General features: G+C 46.7%; 1 protein-coding gene across 1 annotated transcript in view; it reads right to left on the bottom strand.

Annotated features, from left to right (window-relative positions):
• Window positions 1-18,323, bottom strand: part of LOC119387799 (zinc finger CCCH domain-containing protein 13) — a gene marked incomplete at its 5' end in the record, with an annotated part of 46,115 nt that extends 27,792 nt beyond the window's left edge. The window contains 10 exon segments of the mRNA XM_037655310.1: window positions 1,554-2,764; window positions 2,875-2,981; window positions 4,650-4,839; window positions 5,595-5,968; window positions 8,772-8,871; window positions 11,542-11,739; window positions 12,852-13,189; window positions 15,888-16,114; window positions 17,156-17,348; window positions 18,239-18,323. Coding sequence (XP_037511238.1) covers window positions 1,554-2,764; window positions 2,875-2,981; window positions 4,650-4,839; window positions 5,595-5,968; window positions 8,772-8,871; window positions 11,542-11,739; window positions 12,852-13,189; window positions 15,888-16,114; window positions 17,156-17,348; window positions 18,239-18,323 — 3,023 coding nt within the window.
• Between the last annotated feature and the right edge of the window lie 2,279 nt (window positions 18,324-20,602).

Genomic DNA, 20,602 nt, shown 5'->3' with positions numbered 1-20,602 from the left:
GGAAAAAAAAAGGAATTCAAGAGAAGATGTGCTACCCGGGAAAACATGTAATCCAAAATCACTAAAAATGTAGCACTTTTGCCTGAAAGGCAAAGCATTGATAGTAGGCTTGTGCGAATAGTAAATTTTAGGTTCGAAGCGAATTCGAAGCGAATAGTGATTTCGGTCGAATAATTTCGAATCGAATTCGAATAGTATATATCACATATTATAAAGAAAAATGAGCATATTTGTCATGACCCAACCAACCTGCACAACGTTTTTTTTTTAATTGTAACAAGGCATGTGCAAATGCCATTCTTTTTGGTTCAAAGGAAGTGGAAGCAACATTTAATAGTAGCAGGATTTGGCTTTCGGTAGAACGCAAATGATAACCTGTAAAATATGTTACGTTTTAAAATTTACTATACTTGGAGCATATAAGCCGGTATAACAAGTTTTAAACTTAAAAAATGATGAATTGATGTGAGGGAATATGTTCATTTAACCTTAAAGTGGGGCTTCGCGGCAGTGCGGATTTTTCCTGGAAACGTGTATTCACGGTATAGCACCTCTCCACTGCAGTGAAACTACCTTTACAGGAGGGGTTACAACCGTACAGTGCGGATTTTCCCTGGAAAGGTGTATTCACGGCATAGCACCCCTCCACTGCAGTGAAACCACCTTTACAGGGGGGTTATAAGCGGACTAATATACACCTATTCGTTCATTTCGAATACTTCGAAATATTCAATAATTTAAATTCGAATCGAAGCGAATTCGAATACTGTATTATTCGTTCGAATATTCGAAGTGCTCGAATATTCGCACAAGCCTAATTGATAGAGATGTAGTTTACTACTGTGCAAAGTAAGGCTCATGACCTTATGGGCAGTGGATATCATAATAAACATAACATTAGCTTACTAACTAAAGCATAGTGTAACGTGCCTAAAGACAAAAAAAAGATTTCCATCGATGACCGCAAGCACTAACCATCACGATGTCACTCGTCATGCCAGCAGATGCTTTCACTTGCACAGAGAACATAATACGCACGAAGCGATGTTCCGATTTGGACTTTATACGGAGCATGACAGCCAGCTGGGTAAACTTTGCAAAATTTACCTAGTATAATAAAAACACCCCCAACTTTGCTTCCGTTTTTCGGAAAAAAATTTGGGCTCGTTAAGTAATAATTATGCATAAAGCTGCATACATTACATGAATTTTTGTTATTTTAATACCACCTTGAAATTATTTGCTATTTTCCCAAAATAAGTCATGCAGAAGAACTTAGAGTGGCAATAAAAAAAGTAACCTTGAGTGCAGCATCTCCCGAAATATTGTGACACGCAAAAGGCTCGTTTCACTACTTTAGCAGCTTATTAATATTTGATGCGCAATAAAAAGAACTTTAAAAAAAAGATAGAGCTGAAGTACACTAGTCATGCATGCTTTCCTGCAATGCAATAATGCCCTGCCAGAATGCAACACCACCAAGTGGTGCACTTGTCTTTGGACAACTGTAATTAGTGTCTATTTTCTAGGCACCTTGGTAGGTGGACACTCACCAATCCTGGAAGGAGCGGCCCCGCGGCCCTTGTAATCTCCACCACCTCTCCTCCCGGGATCCCCCCTGGAATCCGAGCCCCTCGGGTCGCCCCTGTGGCCGGGATCTCCGCCGCCCCTGTACGGCGGTTCCCCGCGCTCGTACGGGTCACCGCGGCCACCAGCCTTGGGTCCGTCGTCGCTGCTTCTTGGGTCTCCCCGGCTACGAGAGCTGGATGGCTCGAGGCGAGACAACCCGTACCCACGTTCATCGCGGCCCCGCGAGTCATTGCGGCGGTGCTCGCCCCTTCCGCCGGGTTCCAGGCGACCCTTCAGATGCGGCTCCCCTCCACCCCTGACATCCATGCGGCTCACGTGCTCCGGCCGACGAAGGTCTCGCGGGCCCCGGTCTCGCAGCTCCGAGCGGTGCGGCCCGTAGCCATCTGCATAGTAGTCTCGGCGGTCCATGCGCGCATAGTAGTCCTCGGCCAAGCGCCCGTAGTCCTCGGAACGTGGGTCGTATCCCGGAAGGTCGCCCCGGTCCATGCGCGGCGGTGGGGGCAGGTCTTTTCCACGCAAGTCCATGCGCGGGTGCAGATCACGGCCATCACGATAGTCGGAAGAGCGCCCGTAGGGGTCTAACGGGACTCGGCCGTCAGCACCCCTGGAGTAGGGGTCGCCTCTGCCGTGATAATCTGGCTTTAGGTCGCCTCGTCCGTGGTAGTCGCCACGACCGTGATAGTCACCACCGCGAAGATCCTGCTTGCTCTGGTCGCCCCGCAGATCCATTCCTCGGCGGTACGGGTCACCCCCACGCAGGTCGCCCCTAGAGTCACACCTCGGGTCGCCTCTGAGGTCTCCCCGTGAATCTCCTCCCCGAGGGTCTCGACGCAGGTCTCTGAGGTCGCCTCTCGGATCGCCTCTTGCGTCTCCCCTGGCATCCACTCTGATATCTCTGGGGTCTCTTGGGTCGATCCTAGAATCACCCCTGAGATCCCCTCTTGGATCTGCTCTTAGTTCGCCCCTTAGGTCTCCCCTTGGGTCTCCCCTTGGGTCCCCCCTTGGGTCCCCTCTGATGTAGGGATCACCGCGTCGTCCATCAGAACCCCTCAAGTCTGACTTGCTCCTGCCGTCTTGGTTTCGTGAGCGGGGTGAGTGCGGATAATCCATGCGATGCATATCCATGTCCATGCGACTGCGTGGTGGCAGGCCGGCCAGGGCGGGAGACGGTGACCTGAAGGCATTTAATTCTTGCAATAAGGACACAGGTATCAAGCATTTGTTCGAAATTAATTCACACTAAGTTCCACCCTCCCTTCCAGACGTGCAAACAATAATACATGCCGTGAGCGATGGTGATCCATTCTGCGTCCATCACGGCCCCTGCCCTGGTCGTAGCGGTTTCGCTCACTGACATAACGTTCCGTGTGCTCTGGCAGCACCTCACCTGGCTGAAAAAAAAAAGGTAGGGCAGATTTAAACATCGGCTGCTGTCAACTTTTCAGAAACGCAGAAGCATGCCACCTAACAAACCCTTCATTAGGAGATGTGTGGTGATATGTGCCAAGAAAAATGTTCATGTTTGCAAGCTAAATGTTTTATAAGAATGAGCGTGCCAGCTGTGACAATTGGCAATGTCGAGAAGTTGGCCAGTAATTCAATTACAAGCTATGTGCACAAGTTCAGTGCTGGTGTCTTCTCCTCTCCTAGAAGATTTTGTGTAGTGGCACACAAACAGCATCAAGCAAGCAAATGTGTCGTTTTGTCTTGCCAGCAACATGGCTACTCCATCTACTACTTCAAATCTTGAGAACAGATGCCAAATGAAATGCATTGGAGATGCTAGCCTAAATAGTCAAGAAAGTATGTTTACATGTAACTAGTGAACCGTTTCTCTGCAGAATAATGCCGAATTGGAAGTAAAAAGGAACCTGCACAAACTGCATCAAACTGCAGAAGACTATAGTCGGATACAACTTAAAAGTCCGGACAGGCCCTGCCCAGATGACCGAAGCACAGCAGCCGATCTCAGCGACTAAAGATATACAGTAAAAGCTCGTTAATTCGGATTTCACGGGACCGGAAAAAATGTCCGAATTAACCGAATGCCGAATTAACGAATGAACAGGAAAAACAACATTAAAATCAAGTTGGAGAAGCATGCCTTTATTTGCTGAAGTATTTTGTAATGGTCGTCTGCGTTTTCACGCAGATTTCGGCTTACATTTCAATTTTTCTTAACTTTTCCAAATGGCCAACAGCACGCAAACTGTCGGAAGTGCTCAGGCAAACGCCCTCTAATATCAAAAGCGCCTCCGAGACTTCCCGTGAGGTGCGATGAGGTCGCGACATCATTAACAATTTCTTGATCGGGCAGGAGACCAGTCGTGGCGACACCATCATCAATCGCGATGTAGTCCTGAAGGGTCATATCTGTGGGAAGGACAGCATCGAAGGTCGGGCAGTCACCGTCGGTGGACTCGGCTGACACCTCGTCGATGCCACCATCGGCTACTGCCGCATGCTCGGGCCTCACATGTAAACACGGTCACAACGGGAAAAAACAAGAACTCCGCAAGAAGAGACGGTGCCGACACAACACAAGGGAAAATGGCGTCGGAGGCGCAGTGGAGCGAAGAAAGAAGACGCCGACGTATGGTGACGCTGCGATCGCCCCCACTAGTTGATGACGATGGCGATGTCACTCAAGTTTCGGTTTCGCCCCAGTGGTGCCAGCGCCGCTTTACCACACATTTGTGTAGCGGCAGCCGTCAGAATTTGTCCGAATTAAGCGGTGCGGAGCCCAATTCTGACGAATTAACGAAGGTTTGGTCCCATATATTAACATGCACTTCGGCCGGGACCAATAGAGCCGTCCGAATTATCCGAATTTCCGAATTAACGGGTGTCGAATTAACGAGCTTTTACTGTAGTCCCACTCATGCACTCGGCCATGTTCTCTGAAGGCGAGGTGACCGGCCGTTCGGCTTATGACACGAGGAGGAAATGCCGCAGACTTCTAAAGTTGTATACGACAACAGCAATGCTAAACTAATGAAACAAGGTCGCACAACAGAAGAAGACAGACTGTTCAACATGCAACCACCATCCAAGCTCACCTCAAGCATGTCAGCCTCTTCAGGAGGCAGTGGATCATGCCGGCTACCTCTGTGAGGTGGTGGCGGTGGCTGGTCAGCATGACCAGGTTCTCCTCGTTTGCGTCCACTTCGCGACGCGTCGGCATCATAACGCCCGTCGTAGCCTTTAGGGTCACTTCTCCCACCATAGTCTTCTGGGCGCCCGTGACGGCTGGTGCAAGGACAAAAGTGGCTCTTTGTCACACAGGTCGTACAAGGAAGGTGAACATGCATTTCGACCCACTGCAGCAGCTATCAGCTTTACTCAAGCGTAACCGTCAAACTGAAGCTGCAAGTAACCTGAGGTCGCAAGTGAAATTCTTGGCCCTGGCAGTCACATTTTTGTATAGGCAAAATGCAAAAATGTTTATGTAGATTGGTTTGGATGCAAGTTAAAAGCCCCAAAGATCAAATTAAAGCAAAACTCATACATTCAGCCAATAAATCAAATTCTAGCAGCAAGGAGTTGGTACATCATTAAAATGGATATAACGCCAGCAGAAAACACGAAAAACGAGAAGAGTGTCCCGTCGTTTTCTTCTTGTTTTTTTATGTTTTCCGCTGGTGTTTTATCAGTTTTGAACCAAATTGAGTTTCCCACCTGCAAATATGATTGTAGATGAGCCACACTTCAAACGAATTAAACTCAATTGAGCTAAACTCTTCTTAGATGACCCCTGGGGTTGTGTTATTAGGCACAGCAGTCTAAGCACACTTCGAGACCTCTGTAAGTTGCCGTCAGCCTGCTTCGTACGAGACCTGCACATTTGCGCACACCTCAAAGAAACAGATAGTATTCATTTATATGTTCAGCCAAATGAAATTTTACTGCAGTCAACCTTCCGAATTGTAACAGTAATTTGCAGTTCTTACACTAAAATGTTCTTTTAGAAATGATGCCATAAAGTGCTACGAAGCAGTACTCACTCGCCGTCTTTCTTTCGAGAATCTCTCGACGACAGCTGGGATGGCGGAGCAGCTGGTGGGGGCGGAGGGACGGAACTGTCTCCTTGAGGGGGGTTGGAAGAAGGGGGTGGCGGTGGCGACTCTCGGCGAGGTCGTTTGGAGGGAGGGCCAGTGCTCCTGTGTCCAGGGGCAACAGCTGTAGCATCACGTGGAGGGGGAGGGGAGCGGCCAGAGGAAGGCGGCCCATAACGCCCACTGCGTGACGAGGGTGGTGCACCACGCACACCTCCTTCGCGGTTCCCGCGGTGGCGTGACGACGGAGGCGACAGCGGCCGTTCCGGCGACGGGCTCTCCGGAAATGGTGCAGCACCATGTGACTGGGCAACACGGGCACGCTGTGCAATCAAAACATCAAGGCGCCATTACAAATCCAGTCCACAAATGAAAACTTACGGCATGTTTTATCTTGCGTCTCGTTTAATTAAACCCGTTGAACAATTACACTGATTCTGTCAGTCCCATCATGGTAAAAATTAGTGCTGTGCGAATAGAAAAATTTAGGGTGCGAAGCGAATTCGAATATTGAAGTGTAGTGTGAGTGCGAATTGAATCGAATATTTTTTTAACATTTCTCGAATATTTCTAGAATATTTTTCTAATACATCAAAGTGAAATTGCAGAAAAAAAAGTTAGAGAGGATTCCTAAGCATATTCTTATGAGATAGCAACATGAAAGTGTTTCTTTTCGCTAGGTTGATGAAGCACTGGCGGGGTGGTGTTTCATAGTTGTCTTATCATGAATGAGGCAATGTAGAGGCCGAATTGCATTTATGTACATTATTTGGTGCAACCAAATGTTGTCGACAACACTTTACACGGGATAGGCAAAGATGCCATTTCCTCAGCATCTCCTTCTCTTTCAACTTATGTGCAATTCCCACTGATGTGGCAGACAAGGGTGTGCTCCCTTCAAATCCAGAGTTCCAAATCTGCATCGTAGACGTCGATATATAACAACATCTGAAATTTTGGATGCTAAAAAGCTTCGGCTTCCGATTTTTCGGACATCCTGCCCAAATTTCAGGTCCAAAACAGCATTAATTGAGCCCCCACTTCTGCCACATCTTTCATCTCTATGTTGGAACCAGCATTTTCTTGAGTTAATACATTTGCGACCGTAGCAGAGCTTGAAAGACAGCTTTGCCGTAATACCGGGGTGTGATGAGGTGAAGCATACTGCAAATCTAGGGGCCACTTTCAATTGGACGTTGACCGTGTCTTGGCAAAGTTTGACCGTAACGGAGCTTGAAAGGCAGCTTTGCCGCAATACCGGGGTGTAATGAGGTGAAGCATATTGTAAATCTGAAGGGGTCCCTTTCAATCTGACGTCGACTGTATTTGTTTCTGGGAAGTTCGAATAGTTCGAATAGTAAAATTCCAGTGCGAATTGAATCGAACAGCAAACACTATTAGAAAAATATTCGAAATTTCGAATATTCGCACACCCCTAGTAAAAATAAGAGAGATTGACTGTACCCCTTACAATCGCCTCTGCATTGTAAAAATAATTGAACTGCCCGAGACTAAAACTGGCATCTGTTTTGACAAACCGTAGATGGCAGGCTCAGTCAGACTAACCACCTTATAAATGGCACTTGATAATGCACACAAAAGCTTTTGTTTCTTCACACATAACAGAGGAGCCACATTCTTTGACTGCAGATGGCAGAGAGTCATAGGAAACAACTTTTAAAAGGACTGATGACCGATTTTTCTCGACACAATTTTTTACGGCGCAATAGAAAGCTCACCCTTCGTAGTGTTTGTAGCTGCAGTGGTTAATCCCAAAAGCACGTGGTTATTTTATTAGCAGTATTTTTTTATCTGAAAAGCCCCTGAATTGTATGTACATGTCCTCCAGCAACGCTGTGAAGCGATAGCTATGCCGATAGCCCTCTCGCATTATGCTCATGGTTTTGCTTTCATAGGAGTGGGTGAAACTGTGGCTGACCATCTTCATATTGACATTTTGAACTGTTTTGGAATATAAAAAGCAGGTAGAATAAGTTTTCCGAATGCTCGTCGTCACGTGAGATCTATTTACCACCTCACGAGCTAGGCACTCGTGCCCTCTGCGATTAGTTCTGGCAATGCGTTGCCAGGGGTAATCTTGCAGGCCGCGAGGCCCTCAGCTAACAATATTCATGCTGCCGCTCATGAGCATCGGGTCATATGTCAAGCGAAGGCAGCGCCACTGTTCTGCTCAGTGAAAATGAATGCGTATCTGCACGTTTTACGTTAGAAAAGATTGTAATAAAAAGTGTGCTGTATTTCAACGCTAATATAGAGACAATTAATAGTGTACACCTGTGAAAGGTCACGTGATAGGTACGTGTGCACATTCACTTTTTTGCTGTCAGAGGCGCCAGAAGTAATTTTGAGTGAAGAAATAAAAATATAAATCCGCAGTTAATGAAAAAAAAAACAGGGTTCTTCTTCGACAATACAATAGACAATCCTTGCATTAGTGGGGTTATTTCCATTCGTGCTCCGAGCGGCTGTCGGTCCCTTTAACAGCGAAGCTGTTCTTGGTCGAGGCTTCCCCGCCCGTTGGCGTAGCAGTGATCATGTGGCCTCGCAGTGTGGCGAGAGTGAAGCTTAATAGGAAGGGGAGGGCTGCACCATGCTACAAGAGGCAAGGGCGGAGGATGTCGAGGCTCGGAGGAGGGGTGAACCTTTGAGAAACGTGCCAAGATCGGGTGAAAGCGAGGCTCAGTGGAGTATAAAACAGCGTGTCAGTGTCAGTGTTCAGGATTTTGCGCCTTCCGAATGGCGAACATTTCTCATTCTCCTGATGAAGGAGCCGCCCGACGTGGGCGTCGGCGAGAACGGGCATGTCATCGCCGAGCCAACCGCGATATTCACGCAAGAGAGGTCGAAGCTAAGCGCCAACGAAAAGAAGACTCGAAAAAACATAGAAGTATGATAGCCTTATGAAGGAGGAGCATCAGCTTCACTGTTTCGACAGTGTTTGCGAATTGAAGCTGGCTGGATTGGTTTTTTTTTTTTTTTTTTTTTTGCGAGTCTTCCAAGTTTCCTGCATTGTCAAGTACACTGTGCCAAACCACAAGATGGATATGTCTGCCTGTGTTTTAGTGGTTGTCAATCGAGCATAAATCACAGAAGCATATTGCATGCCTCAGCTCTCAGCTGCTTCTCTCGGTCCCTGCGCCTCTTGCCAGACTTCTTTTTCTTTCGTGGTTTTCCAGGTGGGTATGGTGGGGGTGGCCCTTTGTTGCTGCACATAAAAACGACAAATTCAGTGTCAATGCAATATCATACATAAAAAGTGCATCGCATAATTGGAGAAAACAGCGAAGAAATTTGTACAGCGAAGAAATTTCAAACTTCCTTGCAGTTTTGGGGCACAGTCTGATATTGGCGCACAGGGGACATAAATTGTGTGTGCAAGTACAGAATGCCCTTTCAGCTCCAGGTTACATCTGTTATCTTTCATTGTCGGCTTTCTTTCCGACTACTCCTGAGACCCCTTAGGGTTCTTTTCACAAGTTTTCACAGTCGTTTCATACCACAACACTGAAGCTAAGTGTCCTCACTTCCTCCTATTTCAGTATCCAGTGGTGCCACTCGTGAAGTGACATTTGGAGCCATTTCTAGAGCAAAAAAAGAATCTTGTCTTTGGAGTAGTTTAGAACACCTTTATACAGTCAAACCCCTCAATAACGAAAGCCCTCAAGAACGAAATCCTTGCAACAACAAAGAAATCTGGTGTCCCTGGCGAACGCCCATAGATTTCAATGCATTTGCCCCCTCTCAACAGCGAAGTGATTTGAAAAAGCCCTCCTGCAATAACGAAATTTTGAGGTAATGATCTGCAACATTTTTTTCAACCCATGAGCAAGTTGGGAACCCAGAAGTTTGAAAATTGCAGCACTGCTCATTCGACAAGTCGGCCACATACGTTTCCGCCAACAAGCATCGGTGCGACCATTGCTGTTTACATATGGTCGGATGATAGCAACAAGATTTCTTTTTTTCACTGAGAACAGTTTTTTGCTAACGCCTCTGTTGGCAACTACATTGGCACATGACTTTTCAAGTGACGACACCCACGAAAGTGATGTCATGCCGACAGATACTCTGTAGACTGCCTAATTGCTTGCTGCCGCGCACCTCTCCGTGTGCATGCTGAGATCTCCCGCGCTTTGCTTACGTGCAGTGTTATTTGGCCGAAGTAAGTTTGCACGAAGTTCTTGACGCTTTTGACATCATTTGCACTTTCCTCAAAGCCCACGACGGCGACGAAGCCATGCAAAGCTTATTAAGGTGCGATGCTCGAGCCGTCAGGCTTCTTTAAAGCAACGTGAAACAGAGCAAGATCAGTTACTTCTTTAAATAAATTTTGGTTGTGTGAAGTAATTGGTTCACGTATTTTTCTATTTTCGCAACAAAGAAATTCTCACGACAACGAACAAAAATAGCTACTCCGGCGATTTCGTTACTGAGGGGTTCGACTGTATGCACAACTTTCGGAGCACTTTAGAGCAAATAAATTCAAACTGTTGGACACACCCAAAGTAACTTTGGAACATTAAAACTGACTATCACCCCAAAATGCTGCTGTAAACGCTTGTCATAAAGCAATGCCGTGCTTTGCTTTAGAGGAAAGAGAAAGAGGAAAAAAGCTAGATTTCAGCATCCTTTAATTTAAATAAAGCAACAATCCTGCTTATACAACCAGCTGGATTACTTTATTGCAAATTGAGTGGAGGTACCAAGACGTTGGCTTCTGCATTTTGTGAAGTTTTTCCTTGAGAACAGTCAGTTTAGTCACACAGTCAGCAAGGGTGTTGTTAATGTAAGTTTGCAACACCTGCCCGAACTACAGACCTGACCTGCTGTTACATCATAACAGTGTGTCACTCACGCTGAAAAACTCGCTGTGCTCATATGTCGGGGACCAAGGCATCATTTCGCATGAACAATGCAGTGTCCTGCGTCGTTCTAACATTTAAAAGCTGCTAATATGTTGTCTCCACTAACAGTGACACTGAATGCACCTTATCTAAGAAACGTGGTATACAAAGCAAGAAGCCGCGACGTTGATGAAACAAGCACCAGAACATTGACTATGGTCTCCCAAGTGAAACAGCACCCATACAGCGTCTGCACCATCATACACGTAGTGCCCTAAATCTTGAAGGAAAGCGCACTACAACGCCTCGCAAAGCTACTTACATTTGACAAACATAGTATGACAAACATTATTCTTCAAGTGTCCAATAACACAGGGCTTTGCTTTGCTATCGCTAAATTGCTGATGTCGTACAGACAGCACGATGCATGTTGACTTCTCTATTTGGTGCAACCTAATCACCAGCTTGCTGATCCTTGTGATAAGCGCCTCCCCCAATTTAACACGTATGACTCGATAAGAGTTGTGCTTTGCTTTCCGTACTCGGGTCCAGTTTTGAACTCTTTAAAATGAGCATTGCCAAGCCACTGTTTACGATGATGGTCCGATCAATAAAAAGGAATTTTGGACCAACAAGGCTGTCAAAGGAGGCCATGCGTGGCAATCCTTACAGGCAAGCTCTCCGCTGGCTGCATGGATGAAGCTGTTGCGTGGGTTCAGCTGGAAACTGAATAGCTTTCCAAAAATGTTGAGTTACAAGCACCCTTTGGTATTTTGAACATCCTGAAAATGAAAATCAACACGAAATTTGACACTGCTCAACCAAATGCGCTCGTTGGTTGAGCAATGCCAAAGGCTACCGCTCATTGTGTTCAGATTCGTACTAATGTTCTAGTTTTCACAGCATTCAGAATTATAAGGTCCCACACCGTGCAGCACTTTTTGCAAGCAAGAATACAGTATGCACAAAGCACAGCAGTGTTGCGAAGTGGCAAACCCAAAATGGACAATAGTCCTAGGAAAGGCACTCACGGTTGGGCACTGCTGCTGGCGGCCTTGCGCTTAGAGTCGGTGGGTGGACCAGGGCTGGGAGTGCGGGGGCCACGTGACCGGCCCGCGTACCTGTCATAGTCGCCACCATCCCGAGGCCCCCCTCCTCGTCGACTTGGCGACATCCTGCCTGCTTCAGGTGGCTCCCTTGACTGCCCCCGATGACGGTCACGACCGTGGCTGCAGAAAGTCGAGACACGTTGAAGATCAAGCATTCCAAGATTGAAAGTGCAGGACATTATTATTTATACGTAAAACTAGGCTTGTGCTAATAGTAAATTTTAGGTTCAAAGCGAGTAGTGATTTGGTCGAATAATTTTGAATCAAATTCAAATAGTATATGTCACATATTATAAAGAAAAATGAGCGTATTTGTCATGACCCAACTAACCTCCACAATATTTTTTAAAACTGAAACAAGGAATGTGCAAATGTCATTCTTATTGGTTCAAAAGGAAGTGGAAGCAACTCTGAATAGTAGCAGGATTTGACTTTTGGTACAATGCAAGTGATAACCTGTAAACTGCGTTACATTTTAAAATTTACTATTCTTAGAGCATATAAGCCGGTATAACAAGCTTTTAAACTTTAAAAAATGATGAATCGATGTGAGGGTAATTTGTTCATTTAAGCAGGGCTTCGCGTCCGTGCGAATTTCCCCTGGAAAGGTGTTATCGCGGCATAGCATCCCTCCACTGCAGTGAAACCACCTTTACAGGGAGGGTGCATGCGGTATATACTATGTCTATTCGTTCATTTCTAACACTTCGAAATTTGGAATAATTTAAATTTGTTTCGAAGCACATTCAAATACTGTAACATTCGAATGTTCGAATATTCACACAAGCCTACGTAAAACCCTTTGACAGAAATCTGCCTGTCTACACAATTGATATAGTTCATATGTTACATAACTGACATAGAAGCCCTAAATGTACATATGTGTTTGTCATTCTTCTCTCTATGTACAACCCCCATTAACAGTCTTCCCTCAACAAGCACCACACATCACCTTTGCTCTCGTGACACAGACAGTTACGCAAGTAGTGAGTTGCTGCTGCTATCTTTGTGACCTAACATGCTTTGTGATCTTAAGATTCAAATTGCACTGCCTACCGTGTTTTATGACTTTTTTCCACAGCTAACACTGACCTTTTATGAAATGCATCAGCACACACAGAAACTGAGCCATGAAGAAAATTTGGCTTCAGACTTTCTTTTCAGGTACCTCTAACATTGCACTAGCTCTTCTCACCCACCGCCAAAAGATAAACAAAAGCACGTGCACTGACCGCCCAGCATCCTTGTCGTGTCCATGTGAAGACGATCCAGTACGTGATGGCTCACGACTGCTCTTGCCATCGACGGAGCGGTGTGCAGTGGCACCGCGCTCTTCCGCATTTCCACGATGGCCTCGGTGATGTCGCTGGCCTTCTGTGACTGGCGGTGGCAGTGCAGCACTCCCACTGCCCCGACCGGCCGATGGCGAAGCAGCCCCCGATGAAGTGGAGCTTGACGAATCCTCGCTGTCATCGTCGTCGTCTTCATCATCGGAGCTGGAACTCGAAGAGTCCGAAGACGATGAATCGTCCGACTCGCTTGACGATTCGCTGCTGCCGCTTGGCTGGCCCTGAAAGAACCACAAAGCCATGGGGCCATCTCTTTGATAGTCACAGGTGGCAGGAAACTTTCCACACCCTATTCCGTAGCAAAATAACTCACCCAGGCTTGTCCACCACGAAGTCAGCGAAAATTATCCTTCCCTCCATTTGTCAGCAGACCTCCGACAAACTGACTACTGTTACCGTATAAACGCGTGTAAGGGCCGCACCCGTGTAAGGGCCGCACCCCGTTTTTTTGAAGTGCATATTCTAAAAAAAAAAAATCCGCGTAAGGGCCGCACCCACACTTTCCTCAACCAATACGTATTCAAAATGCGCGCGCGCGTAAGCTTCTAGGCGTAGTCGATAGATGGCGCCTATATATATATTTTTGGATTTTATTCGTGTTAAGATGTTCGTGGAGTGGGCTAAAAATTTTAACTTTTTTATTAGTATTCACAGACCCGCCAACTAAAGGTTAAAGCAGGAATTTATCTTTAGCTTTTCACATCTCTATATAAACAAGCTATCGGCGCTATCCATATCGGCATTAGCATCACCAACTTTGGCATGGCGTTCGCGTTGTTCGGTTTGTGCAGTTCGGCCAGCCATTTGCTGTACTTTTCTGCACTGTTCGATGACCTTCGTGCTAGCTTGTTTTCTACACGGCGTTCACATTTCGGCAAGATGGGCAAGTACCTGAATAGCTACACTGCTGGCTATAAGTTGAAGGTGATCGAGTATGCTCTCGAGCATGGGAAACGTGCCGCCGGCAGAAAATTCGAAGTTGACGAGAAGTGTGTTCGACGTTGGTGTGCTCAAAAAGAAGCCTTGCGAAACACCAACAGCACTAAGCGTGCTTTCCGAGGAGAGCAGTGCAAGTTTCCCGATTTGGAAGAAGACTTGCTCCGCTATGTGACTGAAGTGCGGAATGATGGTCTTGCACTCAAAACGGACATGCTGCGTGTGAAGGGATTAGCCTCGGCGACTGTACTTGGGTGGATCCTATCTGCGTGGAGCGCGGTGTCGACGGACATTGTGTGTCCCGAAGTTTTAAAGTCGCCGGGATATCTAACAGCTTGGATGGCCGGAAGATGACTGCTTGTGGTGGTGACGGCGCTTCGCAGCACACCATCTCATCTCGGGACTCCAAGTCTGAGGACTCGCCGAGGGACATACGATTGAGCACGTATGTCGCAAGAAATGTCGTATACTGCAATAAACGCTCTTCGCTCGCTAACTGGTGCGTTTTTACTTTAAAAAAAAAATGTTGCGTGTATGGGCCGCACCCTGAAAATTGGCCCTCATTTCTTGAAAAAAAAGTGCGGCCCTTACACGCGTTTATACGGTAATTCAATTCCAACCGAAGCCGGCACCACTACTACATACCTACAGGCCCAAGACTTTCATTACTTCCATCCTAAAATTAGCCGGTGCTTAACAATTAAAACTTGGCCAGTCACCATGTCTGACTTCTATGGCCGCTCTTACAACCAAGTCAGCTTTCAGCTTTACCTCAGCAGTTTTCAAGCAGAGATGTCAGTTTGTAAGTTACAATCCACCCCCTCTACAGATAATCTGCATTAGGGATGGTAAAATTGATGAACAATCAATAAAGTAACAGATGAAAAGTGTCTAGCAAAATGATTAATTGCCATTGATGTTAACTTTTTATGTAAATGACTTCATCGATTAAATTTTTCCGATTAATCGATTTACACACAGCGACACAAGTGACATGAAAATTCTAAAATTGTGCTAGAATGCAAAGCAAGGGCAGCGACTGTGATGCTGCAGCAAGTGCATGACGAGCGAGTTGAAGCGATTGTTTTGTGTCGATGTGTTCTCAAATCCCAAGTAATGCTGGCAGCCGTCCGAGTCAAGCACTTTCCCTTCATTCCCTCACACTGCTCACGCATTACATCACACAGCCAGCCTATCAAGCTGGCTCTCCATGCAGACATTTCCAGCACATTTTCCCTCATTGTATTGGCCCAAACTGTATTAACAAAAAATGTATCATTTGGGATGGCTTTCATTTCATATGCACTTGTTCAGCTGTGCTGCCGCAGCACGCCCTAATGTTCCGACTGCGTGCTACGCCGACACTTTAGGACTTCCTATCGTGCTGCACAGTGCTCTCTCTGAAAGCTACCTCTCCTTAATTGCAATGGTATAACGGATCAAGAGTCAGCACACTGTAGGTGTGTCCGCAATTTCAGGAGGATTTCCGGGTTTTAAGAATTTATTTTCATAGCAATGTAAGCCTGTGCGCAGGATCTCTCTCTTTGTGTTCGCAGGATCATTCGTGTTTGCACATGCTAGCCTCGCAAGCACGAACCCGAATGTGTGCTATGCAGCAGAGCAGTGTCTTGCAGGCCCGTTCGTAGAAGCGTGCTTGTTTGTAGAGCGCAGTGCAGCACAGTATTCGATACATCGAATGTGGAGGTGAACGCAACTTCGATATAGTACGCATAGTCAGCACAGTGCAATAACTTTTGCATGAGATTTCCTAGGAGGTGTTACAACTGTTCAACATGGCATATAGCTTTATATGTATAGGGAATCAACTGCATATTTATAATGTCTGCTAGCTGTTTGCCTCACATAGCATCCAGTGTCTGCCCCAAATATCTGCCATGTGGAATAACTTGCACCTTTTGTTAAGGTCTTCCGGCATCATTTATGAAAATAAATTTGAATTTTAAAAAAAAGGTACAGGCCCACCTGCTGTATGGGTTGCGCCGAGTGTGCACTCTTGGTGGTACCCGGTGTTTGACTTGGAGGAGGCGGCAATGCCGCAGTGGCGGTGGTTGTGCCACCACTTCCAGCACCTCCTTTGCTGCCAGCACTGCCACTGCTTGATGGATGGTTGTCCTTCTGAAGCAGGTCCAGCTCCCGCTGCAGCTGCTGCCGCTTCAGCTCTAGGTTGTCCTCCTCACAGTCCAGAAGTCCTGTACAAGACAAAATGTTCAGTATGATACTTCTAGAGAGAGGACACAATATAAAAATTCATTCATTCATTCATTAATTGTTGGGGTTTCACATCCCAAAATCACTATATGATTATGAGGGACGCCGTAGTGGAGGGCTCCTGTAATTTTAACCACCTGGTGTTCTTTAACGTGCATCAAAATCTAAGTACATGGGCCTCTTTCACCTCCATCGAAATGCGGCCGCGGCAGCCGGGATTCGGCCCCGCGACCTGCGGGTCAGCAATTGAGCACCATAACCACTAGACCACTGTGGCGGGTACAGTACAAAAATGACCCAAGCTGAAGAAAGGGACATGTCTTAGACAAAATCGCACAAAGCACACCTTATTAATAGGCCATCAAATGTACTGCATTTCCCCTCCTAACTTGCGCACTATTATTTCCTCTACACAAAACAGCATTACAGCATTATGGTGTGCTTGGGCTGTGGCCTATTAAAAGCACGCAGCACACTTCGAACAGTGCTAGGCCACATGCACTGCCGAGCTGATAGCTGAAGATGTTTATCGTGATAGAGGGTCGCTGAAGGCAAGTTGTACCGGCCAGTTTATTGGTGGCCACCATCACACCTATGAGCGATTCCGACACGTATGCGCATTTTCATCAGTGTTCTAGCCACCCTAGCATCACCGCACTTGTACTGAAGGCGGAAGTATTTTTCTATCGGTCTCTGAACTTACTGAAAAGGCAGAAGCTATCTCAAGGCAAATTGCAATGTCAGTCACATTGCAAGTTACTGGGTCGGGGAATAGCCGCAATTATGCAATTAGTATTTTTGAAAATGACAGATATTAAGGAGGTTTTAATGTATATGTCTGACAATTTCCCTGCAGAGCATTTCTCTCTATGTGTGAGACATTTCAGTTACATCTTTTCCCCAACCCTAACGTCCTTGACTGCAAACTACTGCAGGGTTAGACCAAAGTGCAAAACATGGCTGTTGAGCATGAATTAACAGACAGCTCTTGTATTTAAATGAAAAACTAGTGCATCACTGACCATCTGAGGTTTCATCCTCGCCCGACAATGGGCTCCGTGGTCGAGTCACCACCACTTGCGACTTGATCTTGCTTTCGGCATCTGTGCGCCGGCTGCGGCTGCTGCCACCTCCAGTACTGCTTCCCACCACTACTGCTGTGGTGACAGTGACACTGCCGCCGCCAGCGCCACTGCTAGTAGATACCTTTCTCCTCTGGAAGAAAAAGAGAGAGAGAGAAATCATGTGCAGATTAGAGCAGAAAGAAAGCAGTTACTGTCAACATCAGCTAAGGGACCCCAGTGTTGATGCCCAAGAACCAAGATGTCCTCCAGGCATCATTTTGCAATTTGCACAAGGTATTCAAAGCCCTAAATGCATGCAACACACTTGTGAGCCAACATTTCATTAAATAGGTGCTAAAACTTAAAAGCCACATTCATGCACAGTTCGCACAAAATCAAAATTCATTAGGCCACAGGATATGAGAAAAAGCTGAAATATAGCAAAAAGCTTGGTGCTTGGATTTTCTGCCTTTGATGCCACATGTGAGTGGACCACATGGTCGCAATGGCTTTATTGTCCATTGATTGTGACTAAGAAATGAGCCCCTCAAACAATTACCCTTCTTATGTGAATGGCATAAGCGTTGTGCAATCACAACACCCACAGTCTGCTTAGAAATTAAACAAACATTTTTGCAGATCCCACAGTTCGTAAAATTTTTCCTGCTGACCAGTACACCTTCTATTGCATAGGTTGGAGGCAGTGAGACCCATGCTACCCAACATTCTTCTGAAAAGCTGGCAGAGCTTGCCAATGAAAAGGAGTCCCTTAAAACCAAGTAATAGCCCTGACAGTACCTGAAGAGAACCTGAACAAGAAACAGTGACATCACAAGAAAAAGTCATATGACCCATCAAAGTGTGAAGCACCCATAGGTTGAACCTACACCTCCCTTTTTAGATAAGCATAAAGTCCACAGAAAATAAATAGTAACAACAATGTCATACATCTTTGCTATCATATTGTGGTTTTATTCATTTCTCCAATAATTCATTAAGACACGTCCTCCCAACACAAAAATTAAATATCCAAGCACAAACCTTTGGGGATGGTGACCGGCTGTCTGATTCCTTGAAATCTTGTTTGTGGCGCACTTTATGCCTTAGATCTTTCTGAGAAGAGTCCCTGCAGAGAAATGGCTATGAGACGTGGCTGTGAACACTGCTGTTGCATATGCTTAGCATCCTTTTTATACTTATAAAGCAAAGAAATGATCATTAGCAGCCACACTTCAACATTAATTGTGAAGCTTTCACTTCACGTAAGTCAACAAAACAGGTTGAGCAATGCTCCTTGACAAAATCATCCCTAGACAACAGGCCTCGCACATCCCAGTTCTTGACTTACATTTACAACTGTTGCGTAACAGATCACAATTGTTACTGTATCTCTCAACAAATGTCTTCTATTTTATTACTCTCCATCTCTTGTAGTATTTTTGCATGACACTTCTTTCCACAGCACTAGAGGTGTGTGGATATTCGAAATATCAGACAGACATTTCTCTAACATTTTTTAAACCCTTTTAGGGTCAATGACGTACATGTACATCCCTCACGAAGACCTTCAAAATGGTCAATGACGTACATGTATGCCATCGCTTGTATGTTTAAAAAGTGCACCTTTTTTATCATTTCTTTTGCTTGGCATCTGCTGCCACACTGTGGGAATACAAGGAATTTTTTTCTTGCGCTGATGTCTCTCCGTTTTTTTTATGCTTTACTGCAGCAGTGCACCGGCTATCATGCATCCAGTCACGCGTGGGCCTGCAACGGCTAGTTTCAATTTCATCCTTCGGGCGGTTCCCACTTCTTGTACCTGCTAAACTGATGGCTGTTTGGTTTCAAAGTTTGGTTTCGAATCTCTCAAAGGGTGACCACTTTGTTACACTCTCGTTTTTTGTTCCCAGGGGTACGATTACACCGGTTTCCGCGCAGGAGCTGACTTACAAAAACAATGCCATGGTCGTTGCGTTTCCCGCTTCGGGGATTCACGAAATCAATTTCGTCTCTTAGCGATAGACGAAGGATTATTATAGGTTTTTTGCTTGTTTTGCTTTACGGACGCACACACAACTATACAAGTTTTTTCGTCAGTGCGCTCACCTACACAGTTCACTTGCGCTATGAAAGTGCGCGCTGGTTGCTCTGCTTCAAGTAAGTCGCGCGGCGTATTCTGGTGCATTTATTTTTGTACATTGTGGGAAGCGAGCGCGCCCTCCCCTTTGGCACCTCGTTGCCCTAGCTAGCGCGTGTGTTGGCCCCGCGAGGCTCGAGCGCCGGGAACCGCCGTTATTCGGCAGTATGGCGACCACGGCGGCAGCGCCAGGCCTCTTTGTCTGGTGCGAGCCGTGTGTCGGCTTCCCGGCGCGCGGGCATGCGTTCGCACATGTCTCGACACGCTCACAGCCACCCGCGTAGCCTACGTCACTGCGCTGCGCATGTCCTCATTGTGCCACCAGTGACAACCCCCTTCCCCTTGAGCTCGCTTCTGTCTGGCGCTGGCTTGCCGCGTCAGATGCTCTCAGGCTGGCACGAGAGGTTGACGCGCTGCTCTAGCAGGCGGCTTCTCGTTCATGTGCTAGACTGCTGCCCTTTGTGTGATAGTCGTAGCGCCATGGGCGTCGGCAAGGGGGTGCATAGGGGGCCCTTGCCCCCCTCAAGCCACACCAGCACTTGCCCACACCCAAGGTACACGAGTACTCTCCCCTCGCCCAGCCGCCATGCAACACTGCTTTGCACCCCCCCAAGACAAAATCCTGCCGACGCTCCTGCGTAGCGCCGCTGGCAAGCGTACTCGATTGGTCTTGCCGGAGTCCCTTACGGCCTGCAAGCCCGTGACTGTCGTACTGTGCGGCATCTTGGGTTAAAGGGGGCCCCTGCAACACCTTTCTTAGTTTATATTGGAATAGTCTCATTATTGACGTATGACTCTTCACGAGTCATATGCCGCAAAAATTTTCGAAATCGTCAAGTCTAAGTGGTGTTACCAAATTATGGAGATCACGTTCCGCGCTTTCCTCCCCTCAACTCAACGCCGCGAGCGCGCGGAGAGCTAGGCAGCGACTCGAGGGAGGGAGCGCAGACGAGCGAGGCTCCGCCCAAGAAGCCGCGCGGAAATTTTTCTTCATTCTTTTTTTCTCTCTGACGTCTGGCGCAACACGTGGTCTGTGCCGCAACTTCCGGTCGGCTTGCGTCCGTTTCGGTCGAACGGAGCGATGTGTATCGCGCATGCTTGAAACTGCGCGTCGGTTTGGTAATGTGGGCGTGCACCTCGAACGCCGTAGTGTTTTCATCGCTCTGCCAACCATGGAAGCAAACCTGCGCCTAAGCTCGTTTGGAACGAAGGACAGCTGAGATCGGTTTCGGCCCTACTTCTCGATACACCGCCTCGTAAGACGGCAC

The sequence above is a fragment of the Rhipicephalus sanguineus genome, chromosome 3 (assembly GCF_013339695.2).
Source record: "Rhipicephalus sanguineus isolate Rsan-2018 chromosome 3, BIME_Rsan_1.4, whole genome shotgun sequence".
Taxonomy (NCBI): Eukaryota; Metazoa; Arthropoda; class Arachnida; order Ixodida; family Ixodidae; genus Rhipicephalus; species Rhipicephalus sanguineus.
This window is presented reverse-complemented; position numbering and strand designations above follow the sequence as displayed.